Genomic DNA, 21,178 nt, shown 5'->3' on the forward strand with positions numbered 1-21,178 from the left:
TCTCTAAGATGTGGGAATACAATATCAGTTTCAGGGTGTTGTGAAGATTAAATGGAGCACAGTGTTTGAAGCTTGATAGATGTTAGTATGATTCTGTTTTTCTTCCTCCCTATTTCTTTAAATGGAATGAGAAACTAGGATAAATGTGAGATAAGGAGTCTTTTACTCAGGTGTGCATCCTTAAGTTTTTTGTTTTTTTGTGTTTTTTTTGGTTGTTTTTTATTAACAGGGTTATTTCCCATTGATGATAAAGAACAGCAAAATAAAATACCTAAGTGTAGACTCTTATTATAGTATCACACAAAATAATTGAATATGATACCTTCCTAAATAATTTAGAAGCAAGTATGTATAAGAATATCTACTGAGATGAAACCTTTCAAATGTGAACATTGAATTTGCTTATAATCACCAAAAGTGAATTGATGTGTTTGATAAAATAGCTGTAACTAACTTTTTGACTTTTCCCTAGTATAACAGTGGGACTACTGGTAATGGATTACCATAAAGATAAAGTTTGAATTTTTCAAATCGGTGTTCAGCTAAAAATGCATTTCATGGATTTCAGCAATATTTTACATTCAATAGTGGTTAATGACAGTATAAAATCTATTTTAATGTGTATTATTTATATGAAGGATACCAGTGAAAACTTATTTGTTACTGTTAGTATTTATGGATTCCCCAGAGGGCAAATCCACTTTCAGTCATATTAAATTTATGTGAGACTGTTCACTCTAATAAGATAAAATAGAAGTTTCATTTTATTTAGAACTAAAAAATAATGAGTGCTTAGCATGGATGTTTTGATATTGATTTTTGTGAATGAGGTAGAGATAGAAAATGCAAGTTGTGCACTCTGCATTAGAGTGAAGATAGACTTTTAGTTTTCCTATCTTTTAATTCTTATTCAAGTAGAACACACTTTCAGTGACTTTTAAATATTCTGTCCTTACTGATTGTGGAATAGTTCCTCTGCTGTCTAACCTCAATCCTTTCCATAGTTTCTAGCCTTATGAATATAACAAAAGCTGCAAGGACTTTTTGAGATGAGTTTAAATAATTCAGATGAAAATTAGCACAGAGACAACAGATAAATACATTTTTAAAAGCCTCAAATAATGCTCAGTAAAACAACCATCATGCATATGTTTATTGCAAAATGGAGAAATGGGAGCCATTTAAGTGTAAACAAGCAATTACTGAACCTTGACTCTGCGGCAGGCCATGTGGTGTCCACAGGGCAGGGAGGAGGAAACAGTGTTGAATATGCACCTGTCTGTGCCAGCCAGGAGCAGGTAGCACAGTCAGAGAAAGGCAGTGTAATAACTGCTATGAAAGGGTTACAGATGTGACAAAAGTGAGAGAACAGTTCGTTCTGGAAGGCAAAGAGACTTCAGAGAGGGAATGTTGGAAGTGGGCCTTGCCAGATCGCTCAGCAGGTTGGGGAGAGAGAACACTGTCAGAAGGCTTTGTGCATCCTGGGGATGGAAAGTGGTCCACTGCACCTGGAATAGGTGTGTAGGGGGCGAGTGGGACATGAGGCTGGGTAGGGAGGAAAAGGGCCTTGTGTCAAGTACAAAGGAATTCAGGACCACGTGGATCCATGAATCCTCAGCATCCATGAGAAATATGGGCTTCAGAGGGAGTGGCGTCCCTGAGATCATGTGCACAGGGTGGATTTGTGGGTCTGTGTGCACAGGTTTCAAAGGGTTTAGGGGCAAAAAGAAAAAATGTAAAAATTAAAACAACAACAATATTGCTTTAGGAAAATGGGGGCCCATTGAAGGCTTTAGGCAATAACTGATGTGACCAAGATTGTATTTCAGAAAGATTATTCTATGAGAGATTGAAAAGTGGATGAGAATGGGTAAACACTGGAATCAGGGAGACCAGTTAGTATTGGAGGGGGCCAAGAGGAACCGACAAGAACCTGTGCCAAGGCTGTGGCATTGGAAGGAGAAGGAAGCATGAAAGAGAAGCTGCGGGGGTGCAGTTAACCGACTGGATGTGGCAACCAACCGAGGGATCGGGGTTGATTTCCACGTTTCTAGTTTGGGCAACTTGGTGACCATTAACTGAAACAAGTAATACAGGATAAACATCACATTTGGAAAGTGGGGAGGTTAAGGAGTTTGGTGTTGGTCGTGCTTTGATTGAAGCTCAGATGTTAACCTGGAATCTGAATTTCATAAGAGAGATCTGGGCTGAAGATAGAGGAAGTGAAAATGGAAGAAGGCTAAGAGTGGGTCCCCAGAGAGCACCCGCACTTATTGAGGGTGCGGTTAGTAAAAGAAGGGGAACCAGTCAGGCCTCTAGAGAAGTCAGAGAATGGTGTCCCGGAGGTCAACGAGGAGACAGTGCCAAGGAGAGGTTGTCCAGTCTCATTCTACCCAGAGAAGGCAGGTAGAATGAGGAATGTGGACAGGTTATTGAATTTGGCACATAGAAAATTAAGTTTAAGAGGAAGGGGAATCCATGAAATCATATTAGGTAGCTCACAGAAAATCTGGGTGGCGAGAGGGTTAGGCTCAGAGGCTAAGCAGCCCAAACCTTCTGTGAAGTGTTTCCTGCTGCCACTCAGCAGAGATTGCAAATTCCACTTATGGTACTCAAGGCTAGAGAAGGGAGGTGCCACTGCTGGTGCCCCTAAAGCCAGATGCTTCTGCCACCTCTTTCACCAAAAGTTCCATGTCCTGGTGTTGCTGCTTCTGCAGCACAGTCTCCTGCAAGTCGACCTGCTTGGTCATGGGACTGCTCTTGGTTGCTAGTGTGGGTTTCAACTCCTTCCTCCGTGAGGCAGGACTCAAATGCAGGCAGTTCTTCAAGCAGCTAGGATGTGTTCGGATAAAGTTGGGTGGCCACACAGATGACACATGGGCATCTACTGACACAGAAGCATTGAGGATGGAGCCAGTAACCTGGCATTTTGATTCTGGGACACGCCACCTAGATTAGTGAACCACTCGATTAGAGGACCCGGTAGGCTGGAAAAATGGCAAAAGAGCAGATAGGACTTGAAGTCTTCATGAGGTTGAAGAGTGAGTTTAGTGTGAGAAGAGGGTTGAGGAGTGTGAAAGGAGAGGAGGCTCTAATGAGAGGGTGTGTGTCAGTTAGTTGTAGGTGACTGATGCTCATGGGCACAGTCCTGATGTACAGGGAGGGGAGGGCACCTATCAGTGGACATGGCTGGATGCTGGAAGGTGTATGGCTCAAAGTCACAAACATCAAAGGAGGTAAATTTATGAAAGAAGGAAGTAAGTGATTATTTGTAAGGTGTAGGGACAAGTCTACAGAATACCTTCTTTTATGCCTCGCTCCAAGGTTTTGGACCTAGGAGAGTGAGCAGCTTTCACTTACCTTGGTTCAAAAGGAAGAATACTGTTTCAATTAAGATGAGGAGCTGGGGTGGCATTCTAGAAAAACATTGAGGTACAGTATTTGGAAATTTCTTGGCAATTGAATGGTTCCAGAAAACACATTTGAAAAGGCAGGAGGAGTATATGATATACCATGTTTTCTTGACGAGACATATCATTAATTTTATAATGGCTTTTCAGGAACAGGAAAGAAGCAGTACTTTAATTGCACACTTTGATGGTAGGGTCTATGCCTGTGCCAGAATGTTAAGACATGAATGCGTGTCTCAGAAATGAGGAAATAGAGTAATAGTGGTTGTGGATTATGAATTTAAAGGAAGTCATCAGTTGATCGGTAGTCAGAGACTAGAAAGACAATTTGGGAAACAGTAATGAAGAGTTTGAGGCCTCCAAGAGTGAAACAAAGGTTTATGGGGTTGATGACAAGACAAAACTGGCAGCAGGTAGCAACTGTAATCTGAGTTACAGTTAGTCTTTCAGAGAAAAGCAAGAGACAACCATAAGCCCGGAGGGAAAATGAGTGTTAAAAGCTGTGTATTGTGGTCAGTCTTTGGAAAGAAGAACTTGTCTGTACAGGGGCTGTTATTTTGGGTCACCCACACATTGGGCCCCTTTCGCACTTAAAGATGTCTTTTAGCACTCTCGGAACTAGGGAGTTGAAATCCAGAGATAGAGGAGGGGCAGGAACGGAGCCTGTGGCTTTGCAGTGCCTACTCACTCATTCGTTCATCCTATGGACAGGCAGTGCCTGTGGCTCTGGGGATGCTGGTGCCCATGGGACGAGAAACCACGCCATCTGATGGCGGGTCTGGTCATGTTAAGAGCAGTGACTAAGAAATGATTTGTGTAAGTAGAGGTTATCAATTTCCACAAGTTGAGAAGCCGAAGTGAAGCATTCAAAATCCGGTAGTTTCTAGTATTGTTGGCCAGCTGACTCACAGGCCATCAGCCTCTGAGCTGTCCTCAGCTGGGAGAGAGGAGGTGCGGGGAGGTAATGAGCTCTCTTATCCTAAAAACCTTTTTCTGACTTTGGAAAGGAGTTTACCCCAAGGGACGTTTCTGGGGGAAAATTAAGGCCTTTCTCTGACACCGTCTTCAGGGTTCTGGGCTGCAACACATGTGAAACCCTGTAGTCAAAGCAGTTACGAAAGACAAAGTAATCATAATCAAGCTTTAGCTACCAAAAAAAAAAAAAAAAAAAAAGAGAAAAGCCCCAAACTAAACAAAGTAGTCATTAAAAACTGTTGATGTTTAGAGGAAACAGCTCTCTGCCTAGACAGTAAGTCTTAAATTTTATGAGAAATGTAAGAAAAATGTAAATATAGATAGTTCATAGGTACTCAATGTTATTTTAAGAATAATATTTTGATAGAGAAATAATATCTTAAGTCATGTTGGATACATTATAATCCACACCACAATGAGCCTGTCATTTGGGCCCATGCTTATCCTAACCCGTGCTCATTCCGGGCCAGCTCTGCAAGCTGAGAGGCATGGATGCGTTAGGGAATGTAAACATCCTGTGTAGCCAGTGGTGCAACTAAATTGTTCTCACATATAACAGAAGTAGTTTGGTGTACACTTTTTCGGTTTCAAGACTGAACAGTGGATTCAGTTCCCTACTCTCTGTGCTACCTTCTAGGGATTTGGTGGCCCCTCCTCTCTTTCAGGCACTCAGTTCTCTTGCTTCAATGTAGTGGAATTTAGTGTTTGTTAAATTATATAGATTACATTTGTCTGCTGACTAATTACACTACAGATAAGTGGCTTTCAGTCAATGTATTTATTTTTGGCCTTTTAATCTCTAACTGGGGGAAAGAATACACTTGTCTTTAGTTGAAAAATTCAGCTTTAGCACAAGAGGAGGGTTCTCTCTGGAGCTCAGTGGGTTCTTCTTCAGTTGCCCTTGCAATCTCAGCAAGTGTGATAAAGGGGGCTTCCTTCTTTCATCCAGTATCCGCTCTTGACTTTGTTCACAGCAGGTGGTTTACATTTTTTAAAGCCCTGGAATACTTTGCCCTGAGTGAATCCCAAAGAGGGGGACACCCAGCGTGTAAAAGAGATGAAAGAGGAGATGGTCGGTGCAGGCTGGGGTCCCCGGCCCACAGGCTCACCTGGAGAGGGTCCTTCTGCTGAGCATGGTTTGGAAGCCATGGCCCCACTAGGCCATTTGCCTGGGGGCTTCTTCCTGGACACTCTCTCTATAAAATATCCTTTCCTCTTCCTCTTCTGTGCCCGGGATCTTCTCCCTAACAGTTTCCACTCTCCCTTCCCCCCATAATAATTAGTGTTTGCCCTTCCTCCTCCCTCCCTTGCTGATTACTCTCACTTTGGTGGCCATTCCTGTCCTGGAGGCCTGTTTTCTCCCCGCCTCCTTCTAGCACAGCGCTGCTATTATTACCCCTGTAATGAAAGCCTCATGCCACTGGGTCGTCTTTGACCTTCTGAGCAATAAGCAAAAAGGAAGCTGTTCCTGGACTCCCAGCAGAATGGATGGGGTGGGGTGGGGTGGGGGTGGCAGTCAGGAGGGAGGCATCATGAATAGTAGGTGATGGACACAGGAGGCCCTCTCCACTGAGGAGGAAGATGTCTGGTCTGTCTCTTAATTTGTCTGCATGTGTGTTTGAGATGAAAATTAAACTGCAAACGATACCGGAGAAAACTGCTTACAGTGGTGAGACAGCTGTTGAAGCAATAAAGCTGGAAAAGAGGCAAAAAAAAAAAAAATTAGTTTAACAGTGCATAAAGAATACCAACCTCAGTTACCGATTTGAGCTGCTTATTATTTAGCCTAATTACTATCATTTTAGCGATCATGCATACTGTTAAATGCATCGGATTTGTGTGAGTTTTGTTTGATCACAGTACTAGATCCTGTTTTTGTCGGCTGAGCCATCGTAATCTGTAGTCATGTTGACTGATCCGTGTTAAATTTGAGCTACCCTTTCTCTGCATGTTCATAGGTTTCTGTCTTCCTTAGGTAAATCTGACCTTTCTAAGATTAGCAAGCTTGCATATCTTGTCACGTCAAAGGGTGGGTATTTGCTTATAAAAGACCACAAATGTTAGCAGCAGAACTAGGAGACATTAGAAGATTGCAAATGTTTTCCTAGTTTACTGTGTGAAACTCAGACATTTGCATTTTAAAATATTTCTCCTTTGCACGCCTCAGCACTTAAGTGAGAGCTACTAGTGTTCTTGCCTAGTAAGGGGATAGGTGGGGATGAGAAGAGTGGCCGCTGTGAAAACTCTATAGAATGTAGAATAGCAGGAGGAAAGGGGAACTATGGAGAGGAACTGAACATTTCACGGTTGAAATCTTTGGTGACAGGAGGCTCAGAAGTGTTGAAATGGGAAACTTCAATATTGTGTTGGTTTTGTATATTACGAGATGAGGAGGGTAGAGAGAAGAACTTGGCAGGAGTGCATTCCAGAGTGATTTGTATTTATTTGGAAGTGAAAGGGTAACATTAAAACTGATGAAAGATGATCCATTCTACTTGCCTTTTGTATGATACTGTTCTCAGTATCATACAAATGAACAGACGGGGAGGCTGAGGCACAGAGGTTAAGTCGTTTCCCCAAGGGATAAAAGTTAAGATTCAGACCCCCATCAGTCCAACTGCTGAATTAACTCTGTAAAGTACTGTGCCCTCATGTCCCCTATGCCAACTATCTTGAAATTAATAGTTTAAAATACTTGGATAGTTGTTAAATTGCAATGATATGCAAAGTTGTAATGACATGCAAATGCTTTCTAAAGAATATTAAAATAATCAATATATTACTCAAGAGCAAAAAATTTAGCTAAGCAATTTGAAATGGGTGCTATTAGTAGTTATGCTATGATAACGGAATAAACTGTGCTGCCCTGGCAACCATCACCCTACTGATTGTTGTTTGTCTTACCTGAATCTTTGAAGCAAAAACTATTGAATCTTTGAAGCAAAAAATATTTAAAACAGTTCTTCATGTTTTTGCCTTTATAGGGGGTTTCCTCAATGTCAATGTAAGTGAAGTCAGTTTCGATGAAATTCATCACCTCTTCTCCAAGGATTTAGATATTGAGCCAGGAGGTCACTGGAGGCCAAAAGACTGTAAACCCAGATGGAAGGTGAGGTTGATTTTTTTCCTAAGTAATGTGGCTGTTTCTGTGCATTTGAGGCAATGTGTGCTCAACCCAGAATATATAATACAGTGAAATAGCTTAAACTTTTGATAAATTTAAGATGTAATTTTTTTTTGGTTCACAGTTAAAATGTGATTTAATAATGTTAGTTGTGAATGTATCTATGCATATAGAAAATTTGCACTAACGTATTCAGTCTCTTGGAGTTCTTCAGGTTTGATAAATGGGTTTTTTTGTTTGTTTGTTTTTTTGTTTTTTCCTGTTCCATTCTCTTTGGAAGAGAAGCTATGATTGCTCTGTCTCTTCCAGCTATGCCCAGTGATTAGCTATTCCAATGCTAGCCACTTGCAGGAGTAGCCCTACGAGTTCTGGAACTGGTGGGAACCCATTTGGGTCTAGGATGTTTTCAAGCTCTTTCTTCAGGGTCCAAAAAAATGCTAAAAAGGCCACCTAGAAGCCAATGAGACATGAAAGGGAGGGCTTTAGGTTTTTTACCCTTGTTTCAGAAGATACGGTGAAAACTTTTTGTCTTTTTGGTATGTCAGAATTCTACTTAATGTTTGTTTGAAAAATATAAGGGGAGTGGGGCTTCTGGGCCTCCACTGTTTTTTTTTTTTACAAAAAAACCCATGATTTAGATCATAATTGCTCTCAGTACAATGGAATTGGTCAACCAGTGCGTGCTCATGTAAATGTTATGTTTGAGTTGGAAGTAGCGTTTATGTAGTTCAAATGAAAACTAAAAATTATTAAAATAGAATGTTATGTCCTAGAAAACTTCGATGTAGCCTTAATCTAGAAGCTTTCAATTTTTCTTTAAAATGCATATTAGTATGTTAGTACAAGAAAAATCATTGCCAGGAAAGAGAATAAATAGTATACTATTTTACTCTTGAAAGAGACCCTCTGATTTAATTGACCTTGAATTCTTTGTGTCTAGGGATGTGTATTATTTGTGTCTACATCCCTAACACAGAGCTTATTGTCTTATATGAGGTAAGCACTGAACCCAATTTTGTTGAACTGAGATTATGAAACAAATAAATGCCTTTTTGGCCTTGTTACAAATTATTAAATGAATGTTCAGTTTTCTCATTGCCTCAAACAAGTTGTGAAGCTACCTGAATGGATTCCAGTACAAATTTTAGAAAAACACTATTTTTAAATTATTTTATACTTTTTCCCAGATCATACTCATTTAGTAAATGAATCTTTTCAGATTTCTTGATTGATTTTTTATCACATTTCTATCTATGTAAAATTTGGCCCAATTTACATACATTGCACTTTTTAAAAATGTCCTGGACAAATAAATTATTTTTATTACTTGGGCAATGATTGTGCCTGTTGAATGTTAATGGAAAAAAAGCTCTTCAGAAGGATATTCACATGGGATACAGCATGCAGTATGTGGAGTGCAGTATCTGGCACAACATAGAACAATTTAAGATAGGAAAAATGAAGTATTCTTGTCCTTTCTCCAGTGGTCTATGTCAGATGTTGGTTTTATAGTTTTTCTTTTTCTCATTTTCCTAGAGAGAGGAATGCCAACCTGAGTCACTCCTACTTAGAGATTTTAGTAGACTATATACTCTATGTGAATCAGGTAACAGTATTGAATGTAGAGTTCTTGGGAGAAGCCTTATTCAGGGATCTAAAAATTTAGCCTTTTAGGAAATACATGATAACACTGCTGTTATTTCAGCTTCAAGCAAACCCTTCTCAGAATACAATGTCTAGTTCTGAGCTATACAGCTAAAAGTATGATAGGAATTTTGGAGAACATAGAGAGACGAGCTATACTTACCATATTTAATTAATTTCTCACCACCACTACCCCTCCTTACCTGATTACATTCTAACAATATTCTGTTCTAATATTGAAACATAGTTGTGAGAGAGGGAAAGAAGAAATAACTGGATTTATGTTAAACATCTGCCACCATTTGATTCTTTTTTTTTTTTTTTTTACTTTTTATTTTGAAATAATTTCAAACTTACAGGATAGTTACAAAAATAATACAAAACCCATACAGAGAACTCCAACATATCCACCCCCACCCCGACTCAGATCTACCAACCTTTAACATTTTGCCACATTTGCTGTATCTATCCATCCTTCTATCTTAATCTATTCAAAACTTTTTATTGTAGTTACATATACAACTCAGAATTTCCTATTTAAACTACTTTCAAGTGTAAAATTCAGTGGAATTAATTACATTCACAATATTGTGCCATCACCACAAACCCTTACACCAACTTTTTATCACCTCAAACAGAAACTCTGCACCCATTAAGCAATAACCACCCCCTTCCTTTCACCTCCCCCACCCCTGGTAACCTGTAATCTACTGTCTGTTTATGAATTTGCTTATTCTAGGTATTTCACATAAGCAAGATCATATAGTATCTGCTTGTTAGTATCTGGCTTATTTCACTCAACATGATGTCTTCAAGGTTCATCCATGTTATAGCTTACATCAGAACTTCATTCCTTTTTACCGCTGAATAAAATGTATATGCCACATTTTATCCATTCTTCAGTTGATGGACACTTGGATTGCTTCCACCTTTTGATTATTGTTAAAATTTTGCTATGAACATTGGTGTGCAAATATCTGTTTGAGTCCCTGTTTTCAATTCTTTTGGGTATATACTGAGAATTGGGATTGCCGGGTCATCTGATAATTCTGTACTTTCTGAGGAACTACCAAACTTTTCCACAGCTGCACCGTTTCACAGTCCCACCAACAGTGAATGAGTGGTCCTCTTTCTCTACATCCTCTCCAACACTTGCACTTTTCTGAGTTTTTTATAGTAGCTAATTTAGTTGGTGTGAAGTGGTGTCTCATTGTGGTTTTCATTTGCATTTCCCTGATGGTTAATGATGTTGAGTCTCTTCATGTGTTTATTGGCCATTCATATATCTTTTTTTGCGAAATGTCTATTATGCCTTTTGGCCATGTTTTAACTGGGATTTTTGTCTTTTTGTTGTTGAGTTGTAGGAGTTTTAAAAATATATTTTGATAAAGTCCTTGGCACAAGGTTTCAATTGTGATTACATCCCATTTGTCTATTTTTTGTTGTTGTTGCTTGTGCTTTTGGTATAAAGTCCAAGACTTAGTTGCCTAACACTAGGTCCTGAAGATGTTTCCCTATGTTTTACACTTCTAAGAGTTTTATAGATTTGGTTTTTATATTTAGGTTTTTGATCTATTTTGAATTAATTTTTGTATATAGTGTGAGGTATATGGTATATGGCAGAATTGCCATAAAACTGAATGGTTTTCCCAATACTATTTGTTGAAAAGGCTGTTCTTTCTGCAACTAGTATACTTGGCACCCTTGTTAAAAATCATTTGGCCATAGATATATGGGTTTACTTCTGAATTCTCACTTCTATTCCTTTGGTCCATATGTCTATCTTTATGCCAGTTCCACACTGTTTTGATTACTGTGGGCTTTGTAATAAATTTTTTAAATTGGGATGTATTAGAACTCCAGCTTTTTTCTTTTCCAATATTGATTTGGCTATTCAGGGCTCCTTGTTCCATATGAATTTGAGGTTCATTTTCCATTTCTGAAAAAAAAAAAAAAAAAAAAAGACCAACTCGATTCTTACTATTGGAGGCTCTTTTCTTTTTTTAACTAAAAATATACCAACCTAGTTAATTGATGGCCAAGATAATCAGAACTGAGATCTTCTAAAATTAATTGGTTCAGTAATTCCTAGGGATTCCTGAGCACTGCAGATTAAAGTGGAAGATTTCAGTACAGGTTGGATGCCCTACAGAGGCAAGTTTATTTGTCAAAGGGAGAGTGGGAGAGGAAGATAGTGATGCTCTGCAGATCATTAAAAGTGAAGTGTTTACCTGTGGCATTGCTTTTCAATTCAGGTTTTCTGTTGAGGGCTTGAAAAATTTGGGTCTGAAACCTAAAGGGTGAAAGAACCAGGTAGCTGCTTGGTGCTGAAGAATGAGGTAAATGCTTCTACTCAGAGGCTTGGCGTTCCATTTCAAGCTTCTTCTCTCTAGTCCAAGTTTCCTCAAAGGTGGATCTTAGCCACCTGTTTCAGGACTGCCTGGGGTGTTTGGTAAAAATGCAGATTCTTGAACTCAGTTCTCAGACATTCTGATTCCATGGGGGTGAGAAGGGGAGGTACAAGAAGCTGCATTTTTTTTTTTTTTTTAATGTAGCACATTCAGTTTGAGAATTGTGCCTGTACACACTGGAAATAAGGAGGAAGAGGAAGTTGAAACTGAAAACACGGTAGGGAATGAGGGCTAGTTCCTCCTTCCCTCAGTCTTAGACAGTGGCAAATAGCTAGATGTGCACTTAAGGTAACATTTAGCTGGTGGTGTGCTTGAAGTTTCAAAGTAAGTCAGAAACATGGTGGAGGAAATTTGTGTGGGAAACATTGTCCCCTCATGGTGTGTATTGGAGAAAAGAAGCAAGGGAAAATTAGCTTCATAAATTCAGTAAAATTAATATTTTTAGAAGTGGGAGCAAACTGAAGGGGATAATTTTGTTTGAACAAGAGGTGGTGAAGGAGAGATTGGCAAAGATGAAGTGTAGTTTTTTTCAGAAGATAATGACCAAATGTTCTCTAACTTCACCGAAGATGTATCAACAGGAAAGTGGCTCATACAGCAAATTAGGCACATAGAAGAAAGAATGTTCTGAAAGTAAGGCACTTATAGACTCAAAATAAATAATCTAGAGCACTGAAATCTATTGAGAATGTCATTCCACAGTCATAAGAAAGGATGTCCCAAATGAGTTTTAAAGATAGTTAGGCTTTATTTTAATAAAAAGCCTATATTGTTAGGCTTTATTTTAATGTGTTTAGGCATATCAATAAAAATCTTTAATTGTCCCAGTAAAATTTTGATATTTTTTCCTATTAAAATGTCATTTTAGCTTATTTGAATTTGCCAAAACACCAGTAGTTTCTTTTTCTTACAATATTTTCTATTTCTCTAACTTTTATTTTTTTTTAAATACTCTTGATATTTTAAATGCTTCATTTAAGAAATTACTGTTTTGGAGTTATGGCTGTTTAATTTTATATGTTCAATTCATCACTGAGCCTAATTGTCTTTAATTAATATGGATTGTCTTTAATTAATCCTGACTCTGCAGCCATTTAATGGCTTCTTCCCTTAAATATCATCTGTAATTTGCCTTCACTGCTTTTATTGCCCATTTATGTTGTGTCATTGGCAGCCAACTGGTGGCCAAATGGTAAACCAGGAAGGGCAAGCTCTACCCTTATTTTTCTAGAAGTTCTTACAGTGGTATGCTGCAGATAAGGTAAGTGATAAGGATATCTACCCACTGTCTAACTTCTTTCTCTCCTTTCACTTCTTCATAGCGGTTTCGTATCCTAACAGCATACCTAGGGGTCCCTGAACTGCATTGGCAGTTGTATGCATTTGGGAATTCCTTGACTGCATCATCAATTGATACAGATGCTCCTTAGCAAGTCCCCGCTCAGTAGGGTGTCCCCAGCACCATCAGTTAGGCCTGGAGTGGGGTACAAAAGGGAGTCCAAATGCTGTTTCAGTGTTGCTGTGCCTGTCTTGTGGTCTTTAGATTCATAAGCCAAGAGTCACTTTCTGGGACAAATCAAAAGGAAAGGATCCAAAGTGGGGCTGGTGAGGGACACCAGAACCTCTTTAGCACCTGCCACTTAGCAAATACGAAATCACTGATGTAAATACGGAAACAGCCTCATAGCAGCCATGGTCTCAGTCTTTTTTCACAGTCCCATCAGCTTTAAGGGAAAATTCATGGTGTAGTTTCTAGACACCTTTATTTTACTAAACCATCTTTTGTTCTCTTTCAAAATAAGACTGTTTTAATAATTTAAAATTTTCTCCCATGTATAATCCTCGTAATGTAAGTTACAAATAAATGTTTATATTTTCTGTTGACTGTGTCTAAGGTCACATCGTGATTTTGTAAGTAGGATTAGGTCCTAAACCTCTGCACTCTGAATTATTTGCATTTATTCATCCATTGGTAAAATTTATTTGGCATAGGTGAAATTTTAATGAATTCTGGATTTTGATGTTCTTCCATAATTTTGTTATAACCAGTTTAGTTTGTATTTTGGAAAATCTAGAGTATAGAGTGATGCATAGATATCCTAAATAGATTTATTGTCACTGCTATATTCTTTGAAAATCTGATTTTTGAATTTATGATCTGTAGAAAATATATTATTTGTCTTAATTTCCATTTTTATTAGAAAATGCATAATTATAATAAAGCCAGCTTAGTTAAGAAAAGAAACACTTTAGCTTTTTTAAGGGCAAAATCTGAATTGTAGGCAACCTACCTGGATTCAGGAAATAGAGGATGTGTGTAAGTGATGATTGATAATTATCAATTTATTCTCATATCATATTGACACATTTTATATAGATGATGTTTTTTAGTCCTTATTTTGAGAGTTCCAATAAATGTTTTCTCTTCCAAGAAGAGAAGAGAGGGATGTACTAAGAAACCATTTTAATTTCAACTTATGTATTTTTCTTTCAGTTTTTGTTTATGTAAGAACACATTTCTTTGCTTTATATGAGAACAAATTTGTTTCTTGTGCTGCTTGCATGATCATTTTTGTTAGCCATAACATTCCAACATAATTTATTATCAATTAATTTAAAACTGAATATTTTCCTACCACTGAAATAAACTTATAAGATGGACCGAAAACTTGATTATGCATTTTGATGTTGTGAGAAAGACTATTATTGATATAATTATCAAACTTCATGTGTATTCTGTGATCATATGTTATATGTGGTTGGGTTGCTTCAGCAGGCTGTGGCTAGAACCTCATGTATGAAGATTTTGCTTTCTTTCTCATAAATATCTCTAGGCCAGATAAGCCATGTGCAGGATGGTAAATATTCAAGTGAAATCTCTTTGAAATTCAATTTAAACCTCAAAAAGTTGTTATTTATGATCTACTTTAAAACCTAGAAGTTACTTTTGACACATCCCTCTCCCTTACTCTTAACAAAATCCTGTTAATTTACCTCTTAAAAATGTTTCAAAAATCCATATACCTCTTTTCATTTTCTATGTCCTCACCTCAGTCCAAGCTACTGTTACCTCTGTTGCATTAACTTCCTAACCATTCCTAAGTCTCTGTTTTTGGCCTTCTCCAGTCTCCTTTCTGTACTGCAACCAGAGTATCTTTTCAGTCGCCAGATCCCATTTTCTCGCCCTTCCTGCTGCCCAGAGCCTCTGAAGGCAGCCCTCTTTCCGTCTGCCAGGAGCATTTCCTTTGCCCCCTTCTTCCGTCTTTGGAGCTCTGCTCATGCTGTGTCCCAGACCAGATCAGTTAGTGTTACCAGTTTTATAATCTTGGCACAATATACGCTTCTTTTTTTAGCATTTATCACAGTTGTCATTTTTCCTGGGCCTCTATGATTTTTAAATCAAAATCTGTCACCCTCACAAGACTGTATGCTGCACAGAAGCAAGGAACAGGTCTGGTTTTTTTTTTTTGGATTTTTTTGCTCATTGTTGTATCTCTAGTGAGAAAATTTATAAGGGGAATAACATTAAAACCGTCTAAAATGTTTAAGGGTCAGTTTTTATCTTTGTCTCTAGGGTTTGTTGCTCTATTATTTCAACATATGTGACTATTTTGTTTTAAAGGTGGCAGTTCTCATTCCTTTCCGTAATCGCCATGAACATCTTCCAATTTTTTTCTTGCACCTGATTCCAATGCTCCAGAAACAGAGGTTGGAATTTGCCTTTTATGTCATTGAACAGGTGAGAATATTTTGCAAAATGGTAGCTAAGTATATTAGAATTTCGTAAACTCTCAGATATGGTTTGGTTTTAAATTTGGGCAAAATTAATTTTGGATTGAGCTTCTGTTTTTCTTTCTTCCTTCTGCCTTTTCTCTCTCCCCTTTCCTGTCCTCTCGTTTCCTTCCTTCCTTCCTCCCTCCCTTCCTTTCCATCCATCCCTCCCCTCCCCTCCCCTCCGCTCCTCTCCCCTCCCCTGGCCTCCCTTCCTGTCTTTCCTTCCTCCTCACTTCCTTCATCAAATGAGTTAATCAGCGATTACTTATGACTTTGGTATAATAGTCTTAGTATATGTTAATTATGTATTATAAATGTTGGATTGTCAAATTACAATTTTTAAAATAACTGTACAGTTGATATATACCTTACAGGATTAAATATTCCTAGATTTGTAATACTGTTCCTTTCTGTGCTTTCATTGAGCTTGTGATCCTTGTTTACTTCTGAAAACCTCTGTAAAGTTTCATTTAAATGAGAAGCTGCTTATTTTGTAATTTAGACGATTTGGGAGTATTTAGACTGGTGTACTGCCATCTATACTGATAACTGGTGCACTTTGGAATGCAATTCAAAGTCTTATTCTAAATTATACTGACGAACCCTAGAATTACCTCAGATAAATTCAGTGTTGAATTTTGAAAGAGTATTTCAGTTAATGACTCATGTATTTAAGTATAGAAAATCAAGGATAAAGTTTTTTTAAAGCAACAGCAAAACATAGATAATTCTTAACTGAGGTTTCTTTGTACTTTGGTGCATTGCTGACTAGCACTGAAATCAGTATTGAATCGATTTCATTAGGCAATCTGGGGCACCTAAATGAAAGCCAGATAGTAAGCCTCAAAGAAAAGTAGTATATAATGAACCTGTTCTGTTTTCATAGCCTTTCATTTTCAGTCATCTGCCTTGGTAGAGGAACGCTGACTGTTTTGTTATAGCCAGATGTATATATTTTGCTAGCCTTGCTGAACCTGACACTGGTAATGGAGCACTAGCTTTTCTAGGCTGTAGACCCAGCTTCAGTAACTGATTAATAAACATGAGTCAAATAAATGGAATCATATATTGCATAGAGGTTTAAACCATGTTGACACCCATGATCCCTTCCAAATCTGAGATTCTATGATTCTTTCAGAAATGAAGATAACCATAAAGTGAGTAGAATTAAATATTGGCAAAGCCACAAATATTCAGTCCATTTGTTTCTGAACAGATATTATCAAAGCTGAAAAGCTGAGCCAATTATAATTGTTTAACATAGTCTATTCAAACAGGTTGGACATGAAATGACCCTGATTGCTTGTTATATTCTGTGTCTTTTTTTGAAGGCTATGTTTGATGTAAAGAAATAATTTAATTTTCTCTCTATGTTTTTTGACCTATGGATAGAATGATGTTTCAGAAACCTAAAAAGGTGTGATAATACTTTGGAAACTAGTACTTCGTACCAACTTACATCATCACTCATTATTGTCACCTCATATTTCACATTAAAATGTATGTGATACATTTATAGTATATTATTAATGTATACTGACTTTTCTAGTTGCTCTCCATCATTGCCAACGCTTGATTTGGTCAGTCTTTTTAATTTTAGCCTTTCTACTGAGTGCACAGTGGTATCTTACTGCCATTTCAGTTTGTATTTTCCTAATGACTAATGATGTTTCCCTAATGACTAATGATGTTTCCATGTGCTTATTTGCCATCCATGTGTCTTACTTAGTGAAGTGTCCAAATCTTAAACCGATTTAAAAAGTGGATTGTCTTCTTGAATTATAAGAGTTATTTATTATAGATAGATACAAGTCCTTTAATTTTTATTTTTTAGCTGTCTTATCAAGAGTAAAAGTTTTAACTTTTTATGAAGTAAGATTTATTGATTTTTAAAATAGTTTGTGCTTTTTGCTTATAAAATAATTTTCTAAAATTTTCTTCTGAAAGTTTTATAATGTTAGCTCTTATAGTTAGGCTAATACATTTCAAGTTAATTTTCATATATGTTGTGAGGTAAGGTCAAGGTTCTTTTTCTTTGCCTATGGCTATTCAGTTGTTCCATCACTGTTTATTTAGAAGCTTATCTTTTGCCCATTAATTGTCTTGGCATCTTTGTTGAAAGTCAGTTAACATATATGTGTGGGTATATTTCTGGTCTCTCTGTTCCGTTCCATTGATCTGTTTGTTTATCTTCCTGCCTATGCCTCATGTCTTGATTGCTGTAGCTTTATAGTAAGAAAGCAGGTAGTATGACATCCTCTTAAACCTTGTTCATTTTTTAAAAGTTGTTTTGGCTAGTGTAGGTCCTTTGCATTTTCATATAAATTTCAGAATCTTTAACCTATTTCTACAAAAAAGCCTGCTGGGATTTTGATTGGGATTATGCCAAATCTATAGATCAACTTGAGGAGAATTGGCATCTTAAAACAATTTTGGGTCTTCATTTACAACTATGTCTCTCCATTTACTTAGGTCTGCTTTAATTTCTTTCAGTAGTGTTTTGTAGTTTTCAGCACTTTTGTCAAATTTAAACCAGTTTCATATTTTAATACTATTGTTAATTATATTGTTTTTTTTTAAAATTTAGTTTCTGTCATTTTTGAACTTTTATTTTTGAACTGTTTTCAACTTAGAGGATTATTACAAAGACAGTGTCGGGAATTGCCATCTACCTCAAACCCAGTTTCCTCTGTTATTAACATTTTACTAATATACGAATGGTACTTTATCACAATTAATGAACCAATATTATTATTAATTAAAGTCCATATTTTATTCAGATTTTCCAAATCCTTATTCTGTTTAGGATCCCATTCAGGGTTCCACATTACAATTAAATGTGTCCTTAGGCTCCTCTTGGTTGTGACAGTTTCTAAGACTTTCCTTGCTTCTGATGACTTTCACCGTTTTGAGAATTAGTATTCAGGTATTTTTTTAGAATGTTCCTGAATTTTTTTAAAATATAACTCACAAATCCTAATATTCATCCTTTTCAAATGTACAATTCAGTAGTTTTTTAGTATATTCACAAAGTTGTCCAACCATCACTGCCTTGAATTCTAGAACATTTTCATCACCCCAAAAAGAAACTGTGTACCCATTAGCAGTCATCTCCCATATCCCCTTCACCTTAGTACCTGACAACCACTAATCTACTTTCTGTCTCTATGAATTTGCCTTTTCCGGTTGTTTCATATAAATGTGGTGTCAACCAAAATGTGACCTTTCGTGTCTGCCTTCTTTCACTTAGCATAATGTTCTCTAGGTTCATCCATGTTGTAGCATCAATCAGTACTTCATTCCTTTTTATGGGTGAATAGTATTCTTTTGCACGGGTATAACACATATTGTTTATTTATCAGTTGATATGTTCCCATACTTTTAAATGATCTTATGTTTTACCTATTAAAGTGAAATAATTTTCTGTTACTCTTAATAGTGGCAGCTCATTTTTTTTCTGTAAATATTTTCATTGTCTCAATATTTCATGTACACAGTTTCCTCAGTCTTATTTTACCCCATTAGTGATATTTTCTGTACTTCTGTATTTTCCCCACTTCTGTCATTACCTAGAATAATATTTAAGGTTTTATCTTTGACTTGTTTTTTGATCTTTTCCCATTCCACCTCCCAAATACTAGGATACTTGCTGAATTTTATTGCTGATGTTTATATAACATTTCTAAATGGTGCATTTTTTTTCATGGTTCAAATGCACTGTAATTTTGACATTTTTGTTTTTGACATTGGCAACCTTATTTTATCCTCATAGTTCCTTCTCTTTACTCACAACAATCTGACTGAAAATTTTTCTTTATTTATCAGTAGACAGAGAGTGACCCAGCTTACATTATTAGATTTTGTAAACTGTTTTTCATATGTGGTGAAGAAATCTTTGCAAGCAACTAAGCTCCATATTTTAAGTCTCAATCTTAATCTTCTGATCAATATTAATTTGTGACTGCATGTTTGATAGTGTGTGGTTTTGAGCTAGTAACATCTTCACCACATAAACAATAGAACAGTAGTTTTTCTGCTGGACTGGTGCCCAGGAGAAGTGCTATGCAATTGAAGAACAGTTCTGAAATCCTAAAGATGAAGGATGGCACACATGTTTATCTCCTCTCCTTTACAAACTCTTAAAATGTGAGTGAAAAGAAAAAATTTTAAAAAGTTATTAAGCCACAAGGACAAAGAAATAGTACTAAGTAAGAGATTTCAGCACACTTCTGGAAGTCAAGAAGCAGATGGAGCATTTGCATCTGTCTTAGAAGAGCAGAGCATGTTCAAACCCAAGTGCTAATAGAGGGTGATTTTGACAAGAGTCAAGTCAACCGGCTGGACAGATGGAGTCTCGGTACTTGAAAGATGACACAGAAGATGGGACTGGAACAAAGGACTAATGTAAAGGGATTGTTTAAAAGTTTGATTACAAAAGTGTGATTACAGAAAACCAAATCTCCGGTTCCTCATCTTTGTATGTGTTGCCAGATTATTACTCCACTCTATCTTATACAAAATGAGACGTTTATCCCCTGGATAAAATGCATGTGAGCGACCCCCATCTGTGCTGACACACCTCTGCCATGGGGCCTCAAAATGGGGGGATAGAGTGAGGCTGCATGCTGACCCTGGGAAACCTCAGGCCTTTTTTCCTGTTTTGCGTTTTGAAGTCAGAAACCAGGTATGAACTGCCCTTGCCCCCAACCCCCAACCTCAGCAGGCCATAAGTGGGGTCATCATTCAAGAAATAGACTAGTCCCAGGAAAATGATTTCAGATCTAATATTGGGAGGTTTTCAAAGGAAAAGTCTAGCTCATTACCTTATCACCTCCATGAAGCCCACTTTCATTCATTCAACAAAGGGAATATGGTAGATAAACCCCCTCCCATTCTAGTGAGGAGAGACAGACAGTAATAATTGTACATTATGTCAGGAAATTCTTGGGGATTGGAAGAGTCAGGATAGACGGTGAAAAGAAAAGAAAAGGAAGAGGTGAGGTGCTCTTTTTATGTAGAGTGGTTGAGCAAGGCCTCTCTGAGGAGGTAAGAGTGAAGCAATCCAGAATGATGTGATTGGAGCCGATTGTGGGGGACGTGCATTCCAGGCAAGGCAGGAGAATGCTCAGTGTGTTTGAGCAAAAGTCAGTGTTGTTGGAGCAGCAAGTGGAGGAGAATGTTTGAGAGGAGGCTGTAAAGGGATGGGAGCTTGATAATGAAGGACAACAGGCCAGGACAAGGAATTGTATTACCTGGAGGAGGACACTAGAGCGTTTTTAGTAGAGATGTGACATGCCCTGACTGATGTTTTGAAAAGATCGCTCTGGCTGCTGTGTAGAGAATGGGCTAAAGTTGGGAAGCTTTTGCAGTTGTCCAGTAGGAGGTGGTGAGCAGTGGTTAGGTTTGGTCTACATTGGATTTAAAAGTGGTTTATTTGCTGCTGAATTGGATGTGCAGTGTGAGAGATGGAGAACAGTCAAAGATGATACCAGGCCTTTTTACTCGAAGGAGACAATTGCATTTTCCTGAGCTGTGGATGTGTAGAACATTATGAGAAGAGGAGTGGGGCTTTTGTTGTATTGCTTTGGTTTAGGGGCTTGTATATGTGTGTGTATAAGTCAAGAGTCGTTTGCCGAAATTCTTGATACGTATGTGGAGATTCCACTCAGATTTTTAGTACCTTACTCTCAAACATGATTGTGCAGCCAGGGATCACCACATATTCAAAGAAAGCCTCCAGCAGAGGAGACAAAACCAGCCAAAAAAGGGAATGTAGAAAACAGAGGCAATAAAGGGAATAGAGGACATTTTTTTTAAAAAGTGAAAGAAACAGCATTAAA

The 21,178-nt window shown here is 37.5% G+C and overlaps 1 protein-coding gene across 4 annotated transcripts in view; it reads left to right on the forward strand.

The window, feature by feature from the left end:
- The window catches only part of B4GALT6 (beta-1,4-galactosyltransferase 6), a 72,652-nt gene that overhangs the window by 40,484 nt on the left and 10,990 nt on the right, over positions 1-21,178 (forward strand). For all 4 annotated transcript variants that reach the window (XM_037805913.1, XM_037805914.1, XM_037805915.1 and 1 more), the window contains 2 exons: positions 7,370-7,494; positions 15,187-15,303. In XM_037805913.1, coding sequence (XP_037661841.1) covers positions 7,370-7,494; positions 15,187-15,303 — 242 coding nt within the window. The remainder of the gene's footprint in view (positions 1-7,369; positions 7,495-15,186; positions 15,304-21,178) is intronic.

The sequence above is a fragment of the Choloepus didactylus genome, chromosome 16, assembly GCF_015220235.1.
Source record: "Choloepus didactylus isolate mChoDid1 chromosome 16, mChoDid1.pri, whole genome shotgun sequence".
NCBI classification, from domain to species: Eukaryota; Metazoa; Chordata; class Mammalia; order Pilosa; family Megalonychidae; genus Choloepus; species Choloepus didactylus.